Source organism: Musca autumnalis, unplaced genomic scaffold (assembly GCF_047663935.1).
Source record: "Musca autumnalis isolate F117 unplaced genomic scaffold, ASM4766393v1 scaffold_1, whole genome shotgun sequence".
NCBI classification, from domain to species: domain Eukaryota; kingdom Metazoa; phylum Arthropoda; class Insecta; order Diptera; family Muscidae; genus Musca; species Musca autumnalis.
Window position 1 is genome coordinate 23976181 of NW_027411644.1, and position 17379 is coordinate 23993559.

At 39.6% G+C, this 17379-nt stretch overlaps 2 protein-coding genes across 3 annotated transcripts in view; one reads left to right on the forward strand and one right to left on the reverse strand.

The window, feature by feature from the left end:
• Positions 1-17379, reverse strand: part of LOC141395002 (hexosaminidase D-like) — a 188599-nt gene that overhangs the window by 148512 nt on the left and 22708 nt on the right. The gene's annotated exons all lie outside the window — the stretch shown is intronic.
• Positions 11630-15259, forward strand: LOC141391587 (uncharacterized). The gene is made up of 3 exons (XM_073964457.1): positions 11630-13942; positions 14039-14660; positions 15096-15259. The coding sequence occupies exons 1-3, from the start codon at positions 11630-11632 to the stop codon at positions 15257-15259; spliced, it is 3099 nt and encodes a 1032-aa protein (XP_073820558.1).

Below are 17379 nucleotides of genomic sequence, written 5' to 3' on the forward strand. Positions count from 1 at the left end.
GGGGAAGTTTTTGTGAATTCTGAAACAGCAATGTTCATAGATGAGAAAAATCCAAAAACAAGAAAAAATCGCTGTACGGATTTTTAAATAAATCGCGGTCAAAATTCACATTTTTGGGTGTTTTTTAGGTTTCCACGATTTTGCTTGGAAACCGCAAGTCCAATCGAAATGGAGCTAAAGAAAAGGTTGTAGCTGTGAAAATTCTTTACAGTATTGACGTTTTCGATTTGTTCTCAGGCTGTACCATTTTTGAGATAAAGAAGATCAGTTTACATTTTTAGGTTTTTTTGTTAGGTTTCCGCGAATACGTCCGCTTGAATACGTCATACGTCTTATGGGCATGGGACCTGAGAAAATCTTATAGCTGTGAAAATTCTCTACAAGACTGGCTTATGTAATTTTTCCTAGGTTGTAGAATTTTTTTAGATATATAAGTTTAAGTTGGGAAATTGCAGTCATGACATTGTTTTATAAGGAGACGATACAGAATTGAATTGAATTTGAATTGTCCCAATTTCAACTTTTATATCTCAAAAGTTATAAAACCTACGAAAATATCATTAAAGCCAATCTTGTAGAGAATTTTGATAGCTACAACATTTTCTTTATTCTTATTTTGATAGGACATGCGGTTTCCAAGCAAAATTGCAAAAACCTAAACAAACCTTTAAAATTTCAAATTGAATCGCGATTTATTTAAAAAGCGCTCCGGCGATTTTTTTGTTTTTTGATTTTTCTTATCTATGAACATTGTAGTTTCAGAATCCGCAACAACTTCCCAGGTGTAAGCACCTTCCATTTAAATTTGATTCAAGAGCACCGTGTCCCTTCAAGAGTTATCGTACGCACAATTTTTGCGAACATTTTTGACCATTTGTGGGGGAGGTACCTGAAGGAGTGGACCGGTATGGATTATCTTCGAACTTAAACTAAGTTTGAACAAAATATTACGAAGGCCAAATTTCGCACCGAATCGGCAGATCCGTTCCAGAGTTATTTTGCGCTCCAACCACTACACACGGTGTCACAGGGTTTTTTCAACTTTTAGGCTATTTTCTCAGGAGATATGGTCTTGCTCCAGATGAAACTTATACCGTTGTATAGGGGGCGGTGAATACAAGTTGCTGCAATAAAAATCAAAGCAATTCGGGAGCAGGTCCTAAACCGAACTTTTCCGAAATTTTGTGTGGGAGGTACCCGAACGAGTGGACGGATTTCGTCCATATTGGAACCTCATCTATGTCTAGTCAAAATTTTACAATATGCATAGTATGGACCAAATCGATTACTCCCTTCAAGAGTTATCGTGTGCACAATTTTTCCGAACATTTCTGAAATTTTGTGGGTGGTACCGGAAGAAGTGGACCGATATAACCCATCTTCGAACTTCGAGAAAATATTACGAAAGCCAAATTTTGGACCACATCGGTTGATAGGTTCGAGAGTTATCGTGACATGGCTAAATCAACTCCAAATTGTCTGAAACACATTTCGTTCAAACATACTTGGGGTCTAAAACCATTATTTCGATGAGGCACATTTTGCCCGTATGAAAGTGTATATAGCCTCTTTAGCATAAATGCTGAGGGTATAATAATGTCAATGTTTGCGTTTCTCGCGTCCTTCCTCTTAACCAACAAAAAACCTTCGCTTAGCTAAAACTGTTTATTGGGTTATCATTGTCACCTAACTTCATACTTGTTATTCATTATGAATGGCCAATAAGGACAACCTCTTCTTACAATTTCCTCAATGTTTGAATTTCTGCTTCTTCCCCGTTCGCTTGCATGGAAATTCCTTGCATGGAAGTCCCTTATTTAATTTATTCTTTTCTCCACCTTATGCTATTATTAAATACCAATTCCTTCCCATGCATATGTTATGAGAAACATCAACAACGAGAACAGGGTCTCTTGACAAGGATAAACCGCAAAAATCATCCATCCAAGCTCTCTTAAGTGTTGTAAATGAAAACGGCGACCATTAAGAATGAGGTATTAATTAAATATGTGTTTAAATTTCATGTATGCATTTTTTTATAAAGAGTTTTTTTTGTGTTAATGGTTGTTGACATTAGGGTCTTTGGGCTGAACGAAGAATTTTTTATAGGGCTTTAAAACACGGAAATGTCAGAATGGCGTATTAGTTACGTGAGTAGTTATACGTAACATGGTATAAGAAGTAATCCGATAAGATGCCATTTTTCCACGAACTTCATTGGAGTACACAAAGAAAGACTGATTTCTCTCATATCAATGAGAGAACGACTATATATGATTCATACATCTTGGCAAAGTATGTGTTTCCATTGAAGGTTATCCTCCAATAAGATTTCTTAGGAAATATTTGGAAACTTCTTATAAAAATTTATTTACATCGTTGCATCCCAATATTTGCTTACATTAACAGTATGCCATATGCATACGTACATACATGTGTATATGTGCACGATATTCCATAAATAAAAGGTAATTAAAAAATTAAGTTACAGTGTTTTATTTATAAATGCACTTAAAAGCAGAAAATAATTTTTCACAATGGAATCTCTGAAATAAAACGCTTGCCGTTTAATATTGTCACAATTTTAAATTCAAATGCAAGCGTTATATTTGAGAGATTCCATCATGAAAAATTATTTTTTAGTTTCAAGGGCATTTATAAATAAAACACTGTAACTTATTTTTTTAATTATTTTTTATTTTTAACTTTTCAGTAATTAAATTTGTTGACCACTGAGAACGTCATGACAAAATTATAGCCAATTTAGGCAGAAAATGTAGATAAAAACTTTAAAATGTCTGAAATCGTGCGGTACCGTTCTATAAGGTCTATACCAAAATCTTGACCTATGTCCAACATTTTTGGTGAGGAAGTTTCTGCACCATTGGGAACCCCGAATGACAACTAATAGCCAATTCGGCCTAAAAATTAAGATAGATTCCTTAAAATACTATAAATCGGGTGGTACCACTATATGGGGGCTATAAGAAAAAAAGGACCCATATTGGTTTTGGTTTCATATTCATGTATTGTCAGTTCGATTGGTCAACTGCAACTGTGTGGAAAATGAGATACTAGATTTGAACTAAACGGACACCAAAGCCAAATAAAACACTGTAATAAAACAAGTAAGAACAGACTATAGTCGGACGGGGCCGACCATGTGATACCCTATACCACTAAACGCGTCTTCTTGGGATAAAGTTATAAGATGTGCATTAGAAATTTTACCAATTTTCACACAAAAGTTTTGATCAATTTAACCCGCTAAATATTATCCGATCATACCGTTGACTTGCACGCTACTTCTTCATCTCAAACCAAAACTACGTTTAAAATTTCGCGCCGATCGGACTATTATTGCGACCTACAGAGCGGCTACAAAATCGAGCAAAAATTTTGTTTTTGGTCCATTTCATCCCTTTAACATTTCACGATCATCGCCAAAAACTAATCAGTTCTATTCTGGTCCAAACCCGACCTCCATACTAAATTTCGTGACAATCGGTCCATAATTGCGGCCTCTAGCTTGATTACAATTTTTAATGGACGGACAGACGGACGGACGGACGGACGGACGGACGGACACACATCGCTAAATCGCTTTATCTCGTCGAGATATGAAGTTTGGTATACCACATGAGGGGTCTACGACGAATATTTCGCGGCGTTACATGAATTTTTGGGAAAACAAACTTATTATACCCTTTTCCACATTGTGGTATAGGGTATAAATAAAGTCCTTGTCTGACACATTTCCACATATTTTTTGTTATGAACTACCCACTCAAGTGTTTCATAATTAATCTTCTTAAAATATCTTCATTACAGCACGACAATGAGCTGCAAGAATACGCTTACCACCGACAACGATGATGACTCTGACTCGAATGACTTTTGTAAATTATGGATGGTGGTATTTCATGCAGACATACCTACAATGCATGCTTACTAACATATGAGCATGTATGTGTGTATTTTTAATTACACTTTATTATGTTATAGCGACATATAAACAGCGAAATGTATACAAAAATTACAAAAAAATATTGTTGTTGTTGTTGAACATAACTATGAACTCAGAAATTAGAGTTATAATTTATAGATGTCATTTAAAAATTCAATTACGAATAATGACAAAATATAACAGACGAGAATCATACTTTTAGGAGCAGTTTTTGGTAGATAATAACTGCTATCTAGTCGCTAATAAAATACCAAAAACGCCTTTCAAGAGCTATAATTGGGGAACAGACAAGACCTATGAAAGATGGCTCCAAAGTGTCTATAACATCCGTTAAAGGAACCATAAAAAATTTTATTTTTCTTCTGTGGATCTACTGAAAATTAAACAAAGAAATTGAAGGGACAATCTTGTCTACAGTAGACGACCCCATGTGCGATCTGCTCTATACTAGAGAACTCCAGACGCAATCTACCCTATAGTAGACGACCCCATGTGCCACCTACTCTATTGTAGACGACCACATGTCCCATTTACTCAATAGTGGACGACCCCAGGGGCCATCTACTCTATAGTAGACGACCCTTCGGGCCACCTACTTTATATTAGAGACCTATGGGGTCATATGCTCTATTGTAGACGTCCGTATGGGGCCATTTATTCTATAGCAGGCGACACTAGGGGCCATCTACTCTATAGCAGACGACCACAGGGGCTATATAATCTATAGTAGACGACCCCAGGGGCCATGTACTCTATAGTAGACGACCGCAGGGGCCATCTAATCTATAGTAGACGACAGCAGGGACCATCTACTCTATAGTAGACGACCCCCAAGGGCCATCTACTCTATACTAGACGACCCCCAAGGGCCATCTACTCTATAGTAGACGACCCCCAAGGGCCATCTAATCTATAGTAGACGACCCCAGGGGTCATCTACTCAATAGTAGACGACCCCAGGGGTCATCTACTCAATAGTAGACGACCCCAGGGGCAATCTACTCTATAGTAGACGACCCTAGGGGCCATCTACTCTATAGTAGACGACCCCAGGGGCCATCTACTCTATAGTAGACGACCCCCAAGGACCATCTACTCTATAGTAGACGACCCCCAAGGGCCATCTACTCTATAGTAGACGACCCCCAAGGGCCATCTAATCTATAGTAGACGACTAGACGACCCCAGGGGCCATCTACTCTATAGTAGACGACCCCAGGGGCCATCTACTCTATAGTAGACGACCCCAGGGGCCATCTACTCTATAGTAGACGACCCCCAAGGGCCATCTACTCTATAGTAGACGACCCCAGGGGCCATCTACTCTATAGTAGACGACCCCAGGGGCCATCTACTCTACAGCAGACGACCCCAGGGGCCATCTACTCTATAGTAGGCGACCCCCAAAGGCCATCTACTCTATAATAGACGACCCCAGGGGAAATGTAATCTATAGGAGACGACCCCAGGGGCCATCTACTCTATAGTAGACGACCCCAGGGGAAATCTAATCTATAGTAGACGACCCCAGGGGCCATCTACTCTATAGTATACGACCCCAGCGGAAATCTACTCTATAGTAGACGACCCCAGGGGCCATCTACTCTATAGTAGACGACCCCAGGGGCCATCTACTCTACAGCAGACGACCCCAGGGGCCATCTACTCTATAGTAGGCGACCCCCAAGGGCCATCTACTCTATAATAGACGACCCCAGGGGAAAGGTAATCTATAGGAGACGACCCCAGGGGCCATCTACTCTATAGTAGACGACCCCAGGGGAAATCTAATCTATAGTAGACGACCCCAGGGGCCATCTACTCTATAGTATACGACCCCAGCGGAAATCTACTCTATAGTAGACGACCCCAGGGGCCATCTACTCTATAGTAGACGACCCCAGGGGCCATCTACTCTATAGTAGACGACCCCAGGGGCCATCTACTCTATAGTAGACGACCCCAGGGGCCATCTACTCTACAGCAGACGACCCCAGGGGCCATCTACTCTATAGTAGGCGACCCCCAAGGGCCATCTATTCTATAATAGACGACCCCAGGGGAAATGTAATCTATAGGAGACGACCCCAGGGGCCATCTACTCTATAGTAGACGACCCCAGGGGAAATCTAATCTATAGTAGACGACCCAAAGGGCAATCTACTCTATAGTAGACGACCCAAAGTGCCATCTACTCTATAGTAGACGACCGCAGGGGCCATCTAATCTATAGTAGACGACAGCAGGGACCATCTACTCTATAGTAGACGACCCCTAAGGGTCATCTACTCTATAGTAGACGAACCCAGGGACCATCTACTCTCTTGTAGACGACCCCAGGGGCCATCTACACTATAGTAGACGACCCCAAGGGCCATCTACTCTATAGTAGACGACCTCAGGGGCCATCTACACTATAGTAGACGACCCCAGGGGCCATCTACTCTATAGTAGACGACCCTATGGGCCATCTATTCTATAGTAGATGACCCCAAGGGCCATCTACTCTGTAGTAGACGACACTAGGGGCCATCTACTCTATAGTAGACGACCCCAGGGGCCATCTACTCTATAGTAGGCGACTCCAAGGGCCATCTATTCTGTAGTACACGACCCTAGGGGCCATATAATATAGTTTTTTAGTGTCATGCGCTGAGGTTATATAGCTGTCACCAAAACCAACTGATACTTAAAATCATAAAACTAGAATAACCTTTAATTCTAAATTTAATGCACGTTTTATTTTTTGTTTACTTTGTTACGACCTTCTTATTAAGTTAAGCGTTTCTTTATAACGGATATCCCAGCTGCTATCATTTGTGGCTGACTGACAGACAGGAAGCTTCAATTGTTAAAAGTCTCATAAAAAGTTAATGAAATCCTTCCTTTTCACGGTTCAATGGAGCGCTAAGCAACGCAAAAATTAAAAGAAGAAAAACGAATTCAAAGCAGCATTGACAAGATTACAGACACGCTCATGGATAAGATTTTCTATACATAAAAATCAATAACCAAACAAAAATATCTAATGGCAGAGTCACTATTTTTATACGTTTTCTTGTTAGATTTTAACGTTTTGTTTTGTGTTTTTTTTTGCTGTGCAAGAAAATGGAATAAGTTAAAAACACTGATTTTATTATCTTTTCACTAAAGAGCTTTTCGATTGAAAGTAAAATTCAATGGAAGTTTGTTGTTGTCGGGTTTTTGTTGCTTATTTAGGGGCCAATGTTATGTTTTGAAAAAAAATAGTGATCCGTAGAACAACAATTAGAAATGGGGTCTTTAAAAAGGGATGAACATTAAAAACAAAAGTAATGAATCCCAAAAAAATTTTAAAGGGACTGTATGTCCAACTAACATTGTACATAGTACTATACTCATACCCCACATACCATAATGGGCCCCTGTGGTGAATACGCTATGACAATATGCATACGCTACTTATGTTGTGTGGATATAATGTGATGGTCAACATTTTATCGTATTGAAAACGAAACAATTTTTATAATTCAGAGGTTATGTGGAGGAAAGTTGGACGAAAAAAAACGAAAAATTTCACGTTTTATTCGCCGCTGAACTCATTGCTGGTGTTTAGATGTCTAGAAATATATTATATTGTTTATCTAATGATAGCAGATTTAAGATGCATTCGGATTTACTGAACCATATTAGTCTCAAACGGCAAAACAGTTTTGCACTAGCAAAATGCCCGCTACTTCGTATGTGGAAAAGAATAATATTCAAATAAACAATATTTAATATGGCGAACACTGAAAATTTGCTGGCAAGCGTTTTATCTCAAATGAAGATGCAATTACAGTTGTAAACCACTATTTTGAAGACCTTGAGGAAAACTATTTTAATCATGGAATATAATTGCTAGAAAAGCGTTGGACTATGTGTATTGAAGTTTCAGGAGATTATATTGAAAAATAAAAATATTTTTGAAAAACTAACTATTCTCTTTCATTGATAGGCTAAGAAGTTTCCGAACCGCCCTCGTATTTGAATAGATATATAATTTCTTTCAAGTACTGTTCGTACACGTTTTGTTCGTATTGCAATTTTGTACTTTTCACACACTAATTGTATAATGCCAGGTTCATTGCTACACTAACGTCAAATTTAACACCATTTAGTACATTTCGTAATTCTCAATAAGTCAGCCCTCAGCCTAATTTCTGAAGTTCTATGCATTTCACAAAATCCTTATCAATCTACCAACACCATCCCTCATACAATAATTCGAAATTCGTCCTATATTCCTTTAAACAACGCCTAACTGGTACCAACTTCAGTACTTATAATATGTATAAGTTAAAAAACTACTGCCTTTTATCCAAAACTAAATCCCAACCGCAATTTAGTATTTTTCGTATACATGCGTATACATAATACCTAATTTCCAATTTCAGCTCTACTAATTTACACAATAACAATTTGAACCAAATTCTGTGCCATTTTGTAATTTTCGTACACTTATTGTACGTATATCCACAACAACATCCATATCTCAACCCTACACATCAAGAGGGTCTATAATACCAAATTTCCGAATTCCATCTCTATTCATAGTACCATTAATACTTTCCGTATGAAAGTACGAATTTCAAAAACTATCTCCAACAATAATTCCAAATTTCAGGATTCTACCCTATCCGTCCACCATAAACTAAATTGTACCATATTTAGTACCATTTAGTACTTTTCGTAACCATAGATACGAACTTCCAAAACTATCTCAGTTCTACACTCCAACAGTAAACTAAATTTCAGGATTCCTGCTCTCTCCGTTCACCCAAATCCAAATTGAACCAAATTTAGTACCATTTAGTACTTTTCGTTCCCATAAGTACGAATTTCCAAAACTTCCTTAACCCTACACTCCAACAATAACCTCAACTCGAAATTTCAGGATTCCTGCTCTATCCGTTCACCCAAATATAAATTGTATCAAATTTAGAACCATTTAGTGCATTCCGCACCCATAAGTACGAATTTCCAAAACTACCTCAATCCTACACTCCATAAGTAATCTTAATTCCAAATTTCAGGTTTCCAGGTCTATCCAAATCCAAATTTTACCAAATTTAGTACCATTTAGTACTTTTCGTTCCCATAAGTACGAATTTCCAAAACTTCCTTAACCCTACACTCCAACAATAACCTTAACTCGAAATTTCAGGATTCCTGCTCTATCCGTTCACCCAAATATAAATTGTATCAAATTTAGTACCATTTAGTGCATTCCGCACCCATAAGTACGAATTTCCAAAACTACACTCCAAAAGTAATCTTAATTCAAAATTCCAGCTCTATCCGCTCACCCAAATCGAAATTGTACCAAATTTAGTACCGCTTACAACTTTTCGTACACATAAGTACGAATTTCCAAAACTACCTCAATCCTACACTCCAAGAGTAAATAAATTCAAAATTTCAAGATTCCAGCTCTTCCGTTCACTCAAATCCAATTTGTACCAAATTTAGTACCGTTTAGTACTTTTCGTACCCATAAGTACGAATTTCCAAAACTACCTCAGTCCTTCACTCCATCAGTAATCTTAATTCCAAATTTAGTAGTTTTCGTACACAAAAGTATGAATTTCCAAAACTACTCCCATATTTTACTTCGACTGTAATCTAAATTTCAAATTTCAGGGTTTCAGCTCTATCCGTTCTCCAAAATCCAAATTGTACCAAATTTAGTACCATTTAGAACTTGTCGTACACATAAGTACAAATTTCGAAAACTACCCCTATATCGCAATCCTATACTCCGTCAGTAATCTTAATTCCAAATTTCAGGTTTCTAGCTCTAGTGACCCTCGTTCCAAGTTTCAGAATTCTAGCTCTTCCCGTTTGCCTAATACCATAATACCATTCTATTCGTTCAACCAAATCCAAATTGTACCAAATTTAGTACCATTTAGTACTTTTCGTACACATAAGTAAGAATTTCCAAAACTAACCATATATCTCAATCCTACTCTGCAACAGTAATCTTAATCCCAAATTTCAGGTTTCCAGCTCTATCCGTTCACCCAAATCCAAGTTGTAAACAATTTAGTACCATTTAGAACTTGTCGTACATATAAGTACAAATTTCAAAAACTACCCCCATATCGCAATCGTATACTCCGTCAGTAATGTTAATTCCAAATTTCAGGTTTCTAGCTCTATCCGTTCATCCAAATGCAAGTTGTACTAAATTTAGTACTTTTCGTACACATAAGTACGAATTTCCAAAACTACCCCTATATCTCAATTCTATACTCCGTTAGTAATCCTAATTACAAATTTCAGATTTCCAGCTCTATCCTTTCACCCAAATCCAAATTGTACTAAATTTAGTACCATTTAGTACTTTTCGTACACATGAGTACGAATTCCACAAAACAATTCCTTTTATAAACACCACTTCCCAACCTTAATTTCCACACCAAATTCCAAGTTTCTCGTTGAATCCGTTCAAAATATACAATTGGTACTAAATTTAGTACTTTTCGTACACTTTTTTTTTATTATTAATTCATTTATTTCTGTTTTAATTCTGTTCAGACATTCACATTGCCTAGTATGATTAAGCACATAATGCATTGCAAAAAAGTAAACAAACAAAATGTTCTACTTGAAAGTGCAAACGCAGACTTACTATCATTACCTAAAAATGTAAAAAATCAATGTTGTAGTATTGTTGTGGGGCAATGAACCACAACGTTTCTTTTCATAATAATTATTTTGTAAATTAAGCAATTTCTACAACACACTAGACACCAAACAAAATGTGCAATTTAGCAATAAGTTAGTATTTAAGAACCAATTTATCAATAAAGAATGTGAGAACTTGAAAAAGCCTTCTTGTGCATACATCATTTCCTCTCCGATCTTAACCAAGTTCAAGTGCTTGTGTTAAAACTATAATTTATCTTGGTGACACTGCCTTGATAAACGACATTTACAACCTTATTTAATTTATCTTGGTGATACGCCTTGATAAACGACATCTACAAACCCATTGAAGGACAAAACAGTCCATTCAACAAACATTTGGTGACCCCGAGTCCTACTGATAGGACGAAACACGCAACCACATTTGGTGACCCCGAGTCCTACTGATAGGACGAAACACGCAACCACATTTGGTGACTCCTAGTCCTTTCGATAGGACGAAACACGCAACCACATTTGGTGACCCCGAGTCCTACTGATAGGACGAAACACGCAACCACATTTGGTGACCCCGAGTCCTACTGATAGGACGAAACACGCAACCACATTGGGTGACTCCTAGTCCTTCCGATAGGACGAAACACGCAACCACATTTGGTGACCCCTAGTCCTTCCGATAGGACGAAACACGCAACCACATTTGGTGAGCCCTAGTCCTTGCGATAGGACGAAACACGCAACCACATTTGTGACATCGAGTCCCTCCGATAGGACTAAATACATCCCAAAATATTTCAGATCCTGTAACACGGCACAGGATCAACATTAGCAAGTCCACCAGGACATCAGTCGGCATTCTAGAACAGTAGCGTATCAAGCACAGAATACCGAAATTTTGATTGGACAATACACGGAAAACGCGAATAAATTGCTTCCAAAGGATTACATATAGCAATCTTCGGGCAAATTCCGGACATTAACTAATTAAAAATGGCAACCGGTGAAGATTCGGCAGGCATGACCTTGTTCAACCAATTGGTAGACGCTCAACGAGCCACGGGTGATCGGATAGAAACTATCATCCGCAATGCAAAAAAGGAGCCAATCTCGAAAAGAACAACTAGCTTCTTCAAGGATCGACTCACTAAATTAGACGCCGCATGGGCCGAGTTCGAAATCACAGACTCGAAAATACAGTGTCTCGAAAATTACCCAAAGGACCACAAGTACTTCACCGAGAAGTACTACCAGCAGGTGTCTGAACTTACAATGAAGTACCGGGAGCTATTTGAGTCAGCCATGTTGGAGCCTTCAAAAGAATCAGAAACAACTGCTGATATACCTCCTGCAAAGAAATCAACCATAAACAACGGCGGCTCAATAGCTTCAGTATCCTCAACCAATTCGGCAATCAGAAGACAAAACGTTATGATAGCGTCTCTGAAGAGGGTACTTACTATGGATCCGACAGCATCCAACATGAAACTAAAGGAAAAACTGTGGGAACAAATTCAAGAACTGCATTTCTCAATATGGGAAAACAGTTGTAATCCACAGGAAGAAGGCTACGATATGGACTCCTACACCACTCTGGAGAATATGGTAGTAGAAAACTTCAAAACAACAACACCAACTGCAGAAAAAGGAATAGAACTTGGGCAAGCGAATGTGTTGCCACTGCCCAAAATCACAATCCCAAAATTTAATGGAGATTATCTAAAATGGCCCGCCTTCTTTGACCTTTTCACGCAGTTAGTAAACAATCAACGCATACCCACAGTACAAAAGATGTGGTATCTGAAGGCCAATCTCACTGGTGAAGCGGAAAATTTGATAAGTCATATCTCAGCAACAGCCGAAAATTATGAAGCAGCATGGAAAATTTTGCAAGACCGATACAACAACAAGCGAGTGCTGGTAGCATCCCTTATACATCAACTGATTGATCAGCCATCAACCGGATCATCAGCCGCGTCCATAAAGCAGCTACATGACGTCACACAAGAGTGCTTACATGCGCTTAAGAACGTGGGAGTCGACACGTCCTCTTGGAGTCCAATACTACTTCATCTACTCTCGAAGAAACTAGACCGAAGTATTTACAATCAATACGAAAGATCAATTGTCAAACCAAGGGAATTGCAGCAAGTTAGTCAATTCCTAGAATTTCTGGAGACTCGATTCCAGTCAATGGAGGCAATGGGTCAAAAGGAAAAACCTTCATCTAAATCTTGTGCTACAGTGGCATCGGCAAACCAAGGAAACAACATATGTACTCTATGTAAAAATGGCACCCATAAACTATATCACTGCCAGAACTTTCTCAAAATGACACCACCAGAACGACTAAATTTCGCACAAAAGCAAAAACGATGTGTAAACTGTTTAAAGGCGGGCCATTCATCGAAGCAATGTACTACGCGATGCTGCATGAAATGCAACAAGAAACACAACACACTGTTGCATCTAGAGCGCAAGCAAGGATCTACAAACAAACAAGATAGTCGTATGACTTTATCAGCTGAAACTGGTACAAAGCCTGCCGGAGGGGTAGCCTCCGTAAATACTGAGTCGCCCAATAATCAGGAAGCCACCTCGCTGGCCGCTGCAAATAAAGAACAAATCAGCTCGTACGTTCTACTCAGCACAGCAGTAGTCAAAATAAAGGTGGATGAAGCAGAAGTGGAGTGCCGCGCTTTGCTTGATTCTGGTTCACAAGTCAATTTCATCACAGAACGTTTAGTAAAGCGACTTGGCATTTCAATGCAAAAGTCAACAATTAATATCAACGGAATCGGTGCAACCAACACTAGAACAAACCATCGAGTAAATGTGGCTCTGAAGTCTCGAATCAACAATTATTCGACTCGACTTGAAGCATTTGTCTTGCCTCGTATCCTGTCACCACAGCCATCACAATTCATTAACGTTGAAGATTGGTCGATTCCAAAGAATCTGACGCTAGCTGATCCAGCCTTCAACCGTCCGGATAAAATTGATATATTATTAGGTGCAGAACACTATCACGAACTGTTGTCGATTGGACAAATAAAATTAGCCAAGGATCTCCCCACAATGCAGAACACTGTGTTTGGGTGGATAATATCAGGAAAAATTCAAGAAGAAAAGCCCAGGAACTTTACATGTGGAATCTGTACCACGGATGAATCGCATGACGCCTCTATCGCCCGGTTATGGGAATTGGAGGAAATCAAGACAACCAACAAACCAATGTCCATCGAAGAAAGACAATGCGAAAATCACTTTGAGCAGCACACCATCAAGGACAACAAAAATCGATTTGTAGTCCGAATACCCTTTCATCAAAACCCTGACGCGTTAGGAGACTCACATGGGATCGCAATCAATCGATTTTTCTCCCTCGAACGCCGGTTGCAGAAAGATCCTGAGTTGAAGGAACAATATGTCAGATTCATGGAAGAATATGAGAACCTAGGACACATGACAAAAATATCGGCGGATGCTATTCGCTCACCACACTACTTCATCCCACATCATTGCGTGCAACGACCTGAGAGCACAACAACAAAGCTTCGTGTAGTATTCGACGCATCGGCCAAAACTTCGTCATCGCATTCGTTAAATGATCTGATGTACACAGGACCTACTGTTCAAAGCGATCTGTTCTCCATACTACTGAGATTTAGGCTACCCAAATACGTTTTCACAACTGACGTCGAGAAAATGTACAGGCAGGTCCTAATCTCTCCTGAGGACCGCCAGTTTCAACTAATAATTTGGAGAAAGGATGTCTCTCAGCCTATAACCTACTACCAACTCAACACAGTCACATATGGCACAAGAGCCGCCCCATATTTGGCAACAAAATGCCTGCAACGATTAGCCAAGGACAACGCAATCCGTTACCCGCTCGACTCGCAATTTCTCCAAGAGAATTTTTACGTCGACGATGGCCTGGGCGGAGCCGACAGTTTAATAACGGCAATTAATATGCAGCAGCAACTCATTCAGGTTATGAAAGACAGCGGTTTCAACTTACGCAAGTGGTGTGCTAATAACCCTCAACTGCTTAAAAACATTTCAGAAGGATATCAAGAAGTAAACTTAGATTTCGAGAGCTCAAAGGCTGACACCGTTAAAACATTAGGACTAACATGGCTTCCAAAAGATGACACATTTTGTGTAAAAGTTAACATTGATTCCGTCAGAAGAATCACTAAACGTACAGTTACATCAGATCTTGCCAGACTTTTTGATCCATTAGGAATACTGTCTCCAGTTACAGTAGCGGCCAAAATATTCATACAAGAATTGTGGGAGTTAAAATTAGACTGGGACCAATCGTTACCAGAATCCTTACACTCTAAATGGACCACGTTTCGATCGGACTTAAACGCTCTAAAAACACTTCAGATATATAGACACATCTTTAAAGGGAGAGTGCCAGAATCAAGGCAACTACACATCTTCACAGATGCATCAGAAAAGGCGTATGGCGCAGCGGCTTACATGCGATCAACCTTTAAAGACGGAACTACCATGACACGTCTCCTCTGTGCGAAATCTCGCGTTGCCCCACTCAAAAGGCAAACCATACCACGTTTGGAGCTTTGCGCAGAGCACTTGGAGCCCAGTTAGCTTCAAAAATCAAAATCGATCTTCAATTGACGTGTCCAACCTGGTTTTGGACTGACTCAGAAATCGTGCTGGCCTGGATAAACTCATCATCTGCAGCATTCAACACATTTGTGGCCAATAGAATTGCAATCATACAAGAAGTCACTCAGGCAGAACAATGGCGTCATGTCAGCTCAAAGTGCAATCCAGCCGATGTACTATCTCGTGGCATTTCACCAACAGCCCTTAAAGATTGTGCTCTTTGGTTCTGTGGTCCTTTATTTTTACACGGAAAAGACACAATGTGGCCAGCAAAATTCAATCCACATCTTGCAATTTCGACCAACCTTGAGAGAAAAAGGAAGGTACCAGAGGCACTCGTTACCACAGTAACACCAAACGACTTTATGTACAAAATAAATCACAACAACTCGTTCACCCGTCTACAACGAATCATAGCATACGTTTTGCGCTTCATTACTCAGAGCAGGTGCAAAAATATCCTTCGACAGGCCCAAGGATCACTTACAACGATCGAGCTAGACACGGCTTTAAAGCATATAATCAGACACATACAAGAGTCGGACTTTAAGGAAGAAATTCCACAGCTGAAAAAGTACCAAGAATTGCGTGGAACAAGTAAACTGTGTAACCTGTCACCATTTTTGGACAATGACGGCTTAATTCGGGTTGGGGGACGTCTTGAAGCATCGTCCTTGTCATTCGACTCCAAGCATCAACTCCTTATTCCCTATAATGACCCAATTTCAAAATTAATATTTGAAATGGTACACAAGGAAAATAAACATTGTGGCGCGCAAACATTGCTGGGAATCGTACGACAACGGTTTTGGCCACTAAAAGGAAAGATTATGGCTCGAGCTACGGTTCATCGCTGTACAACATGTAGCAGAGCTAAGCCAGCATTATTTAATCAAGTTATGGGAAACTTGCCTTCCACACGTGTCACACCAGCCAGGCCCTTCATTAATACTGGGGTAGATTTTTTCGGCCCAATAACAGTATATTACAAACTCCGCGGAAAACGGCCACACAAGGCCTACATTGCAGTATTTTGTTGCTTTTCAACAAAGGCAGTACACCTGGAACTAGTGAGTGACCTCACCACCGAGGCGTTCATAGGTGCTCTTAAAAGATTCATCGGACGACGTGGACATTGCCAAAACCTATATTGCGACAACGCAACGAACTTCATAGGAGCCAAAAACAAGCTACCTGAACTATCAACCATAATACATTCAACAAATGCCAAAGAAGCCATTACAAATGCTTGCAACAACAGAGGCATTCAGTTTAATTTCATTCCGCCAAGAGCGCCACACTTTGGTGGCCTCTGGGAAGCCGCTGTCAAGTCAGCAAAACATCTTCTAATCAGAAGCATGGCGAATGCATCCTTGACTTATGAAGAACTCGAGACTTTGGTCATTGAAATTGAAGCCATATTAAACTCAAGGCCTATTTCTCCAATGTCAAATGATCCCAATGATATAGGTGCACTCACTCCAGGACACTTTTTGATTGGAGAACCACTCACTGCACAAGTGGACTCACAAGCAAAGCAACCAACCTTAAGCCTGGCAACTAGATGGAATCTGGTTTCTCGACTTAAGCACGAATTTTGGAGCAGGTGGTCACGAGACTATCTAAATGAATTGCAATATCGTAATAAATGGCAAGAGCAGTCGAAGAATCTACAACCAGGAGCCATTGTCATTATAAAAGAAGACAATGTTCCAGTCATGAAGTGGCCTTTAGGTCGTGTTATCAAAACATACAAAGGAAACGACAATGTAGTGAGAGTTGCTGACGTAAAAACCGCATCCGGAGTTTTTAAAAGAGCCATCCAATATTTAGCACCACTTCCGCGACTCGAAGAAGACAATACATGCAAAGATCAGCCGAGCATGCAATTGTCACCAAACCCGATCAATGAGAAAGAGCAGGAAACGCAATCATCTTCAGCATCACCAGACGAACGTCCAAGCGAAAGGAAACGAACGGCTTCAAGCTCCAGCATCATGCTAACGATGATCGTCGCTCTATTTGCACTTCCTTTAATTTGTGCAAACAAAATAGAGGTAACCAAGTTTGAACCCAACATTGGAATATACTTTGAAGGA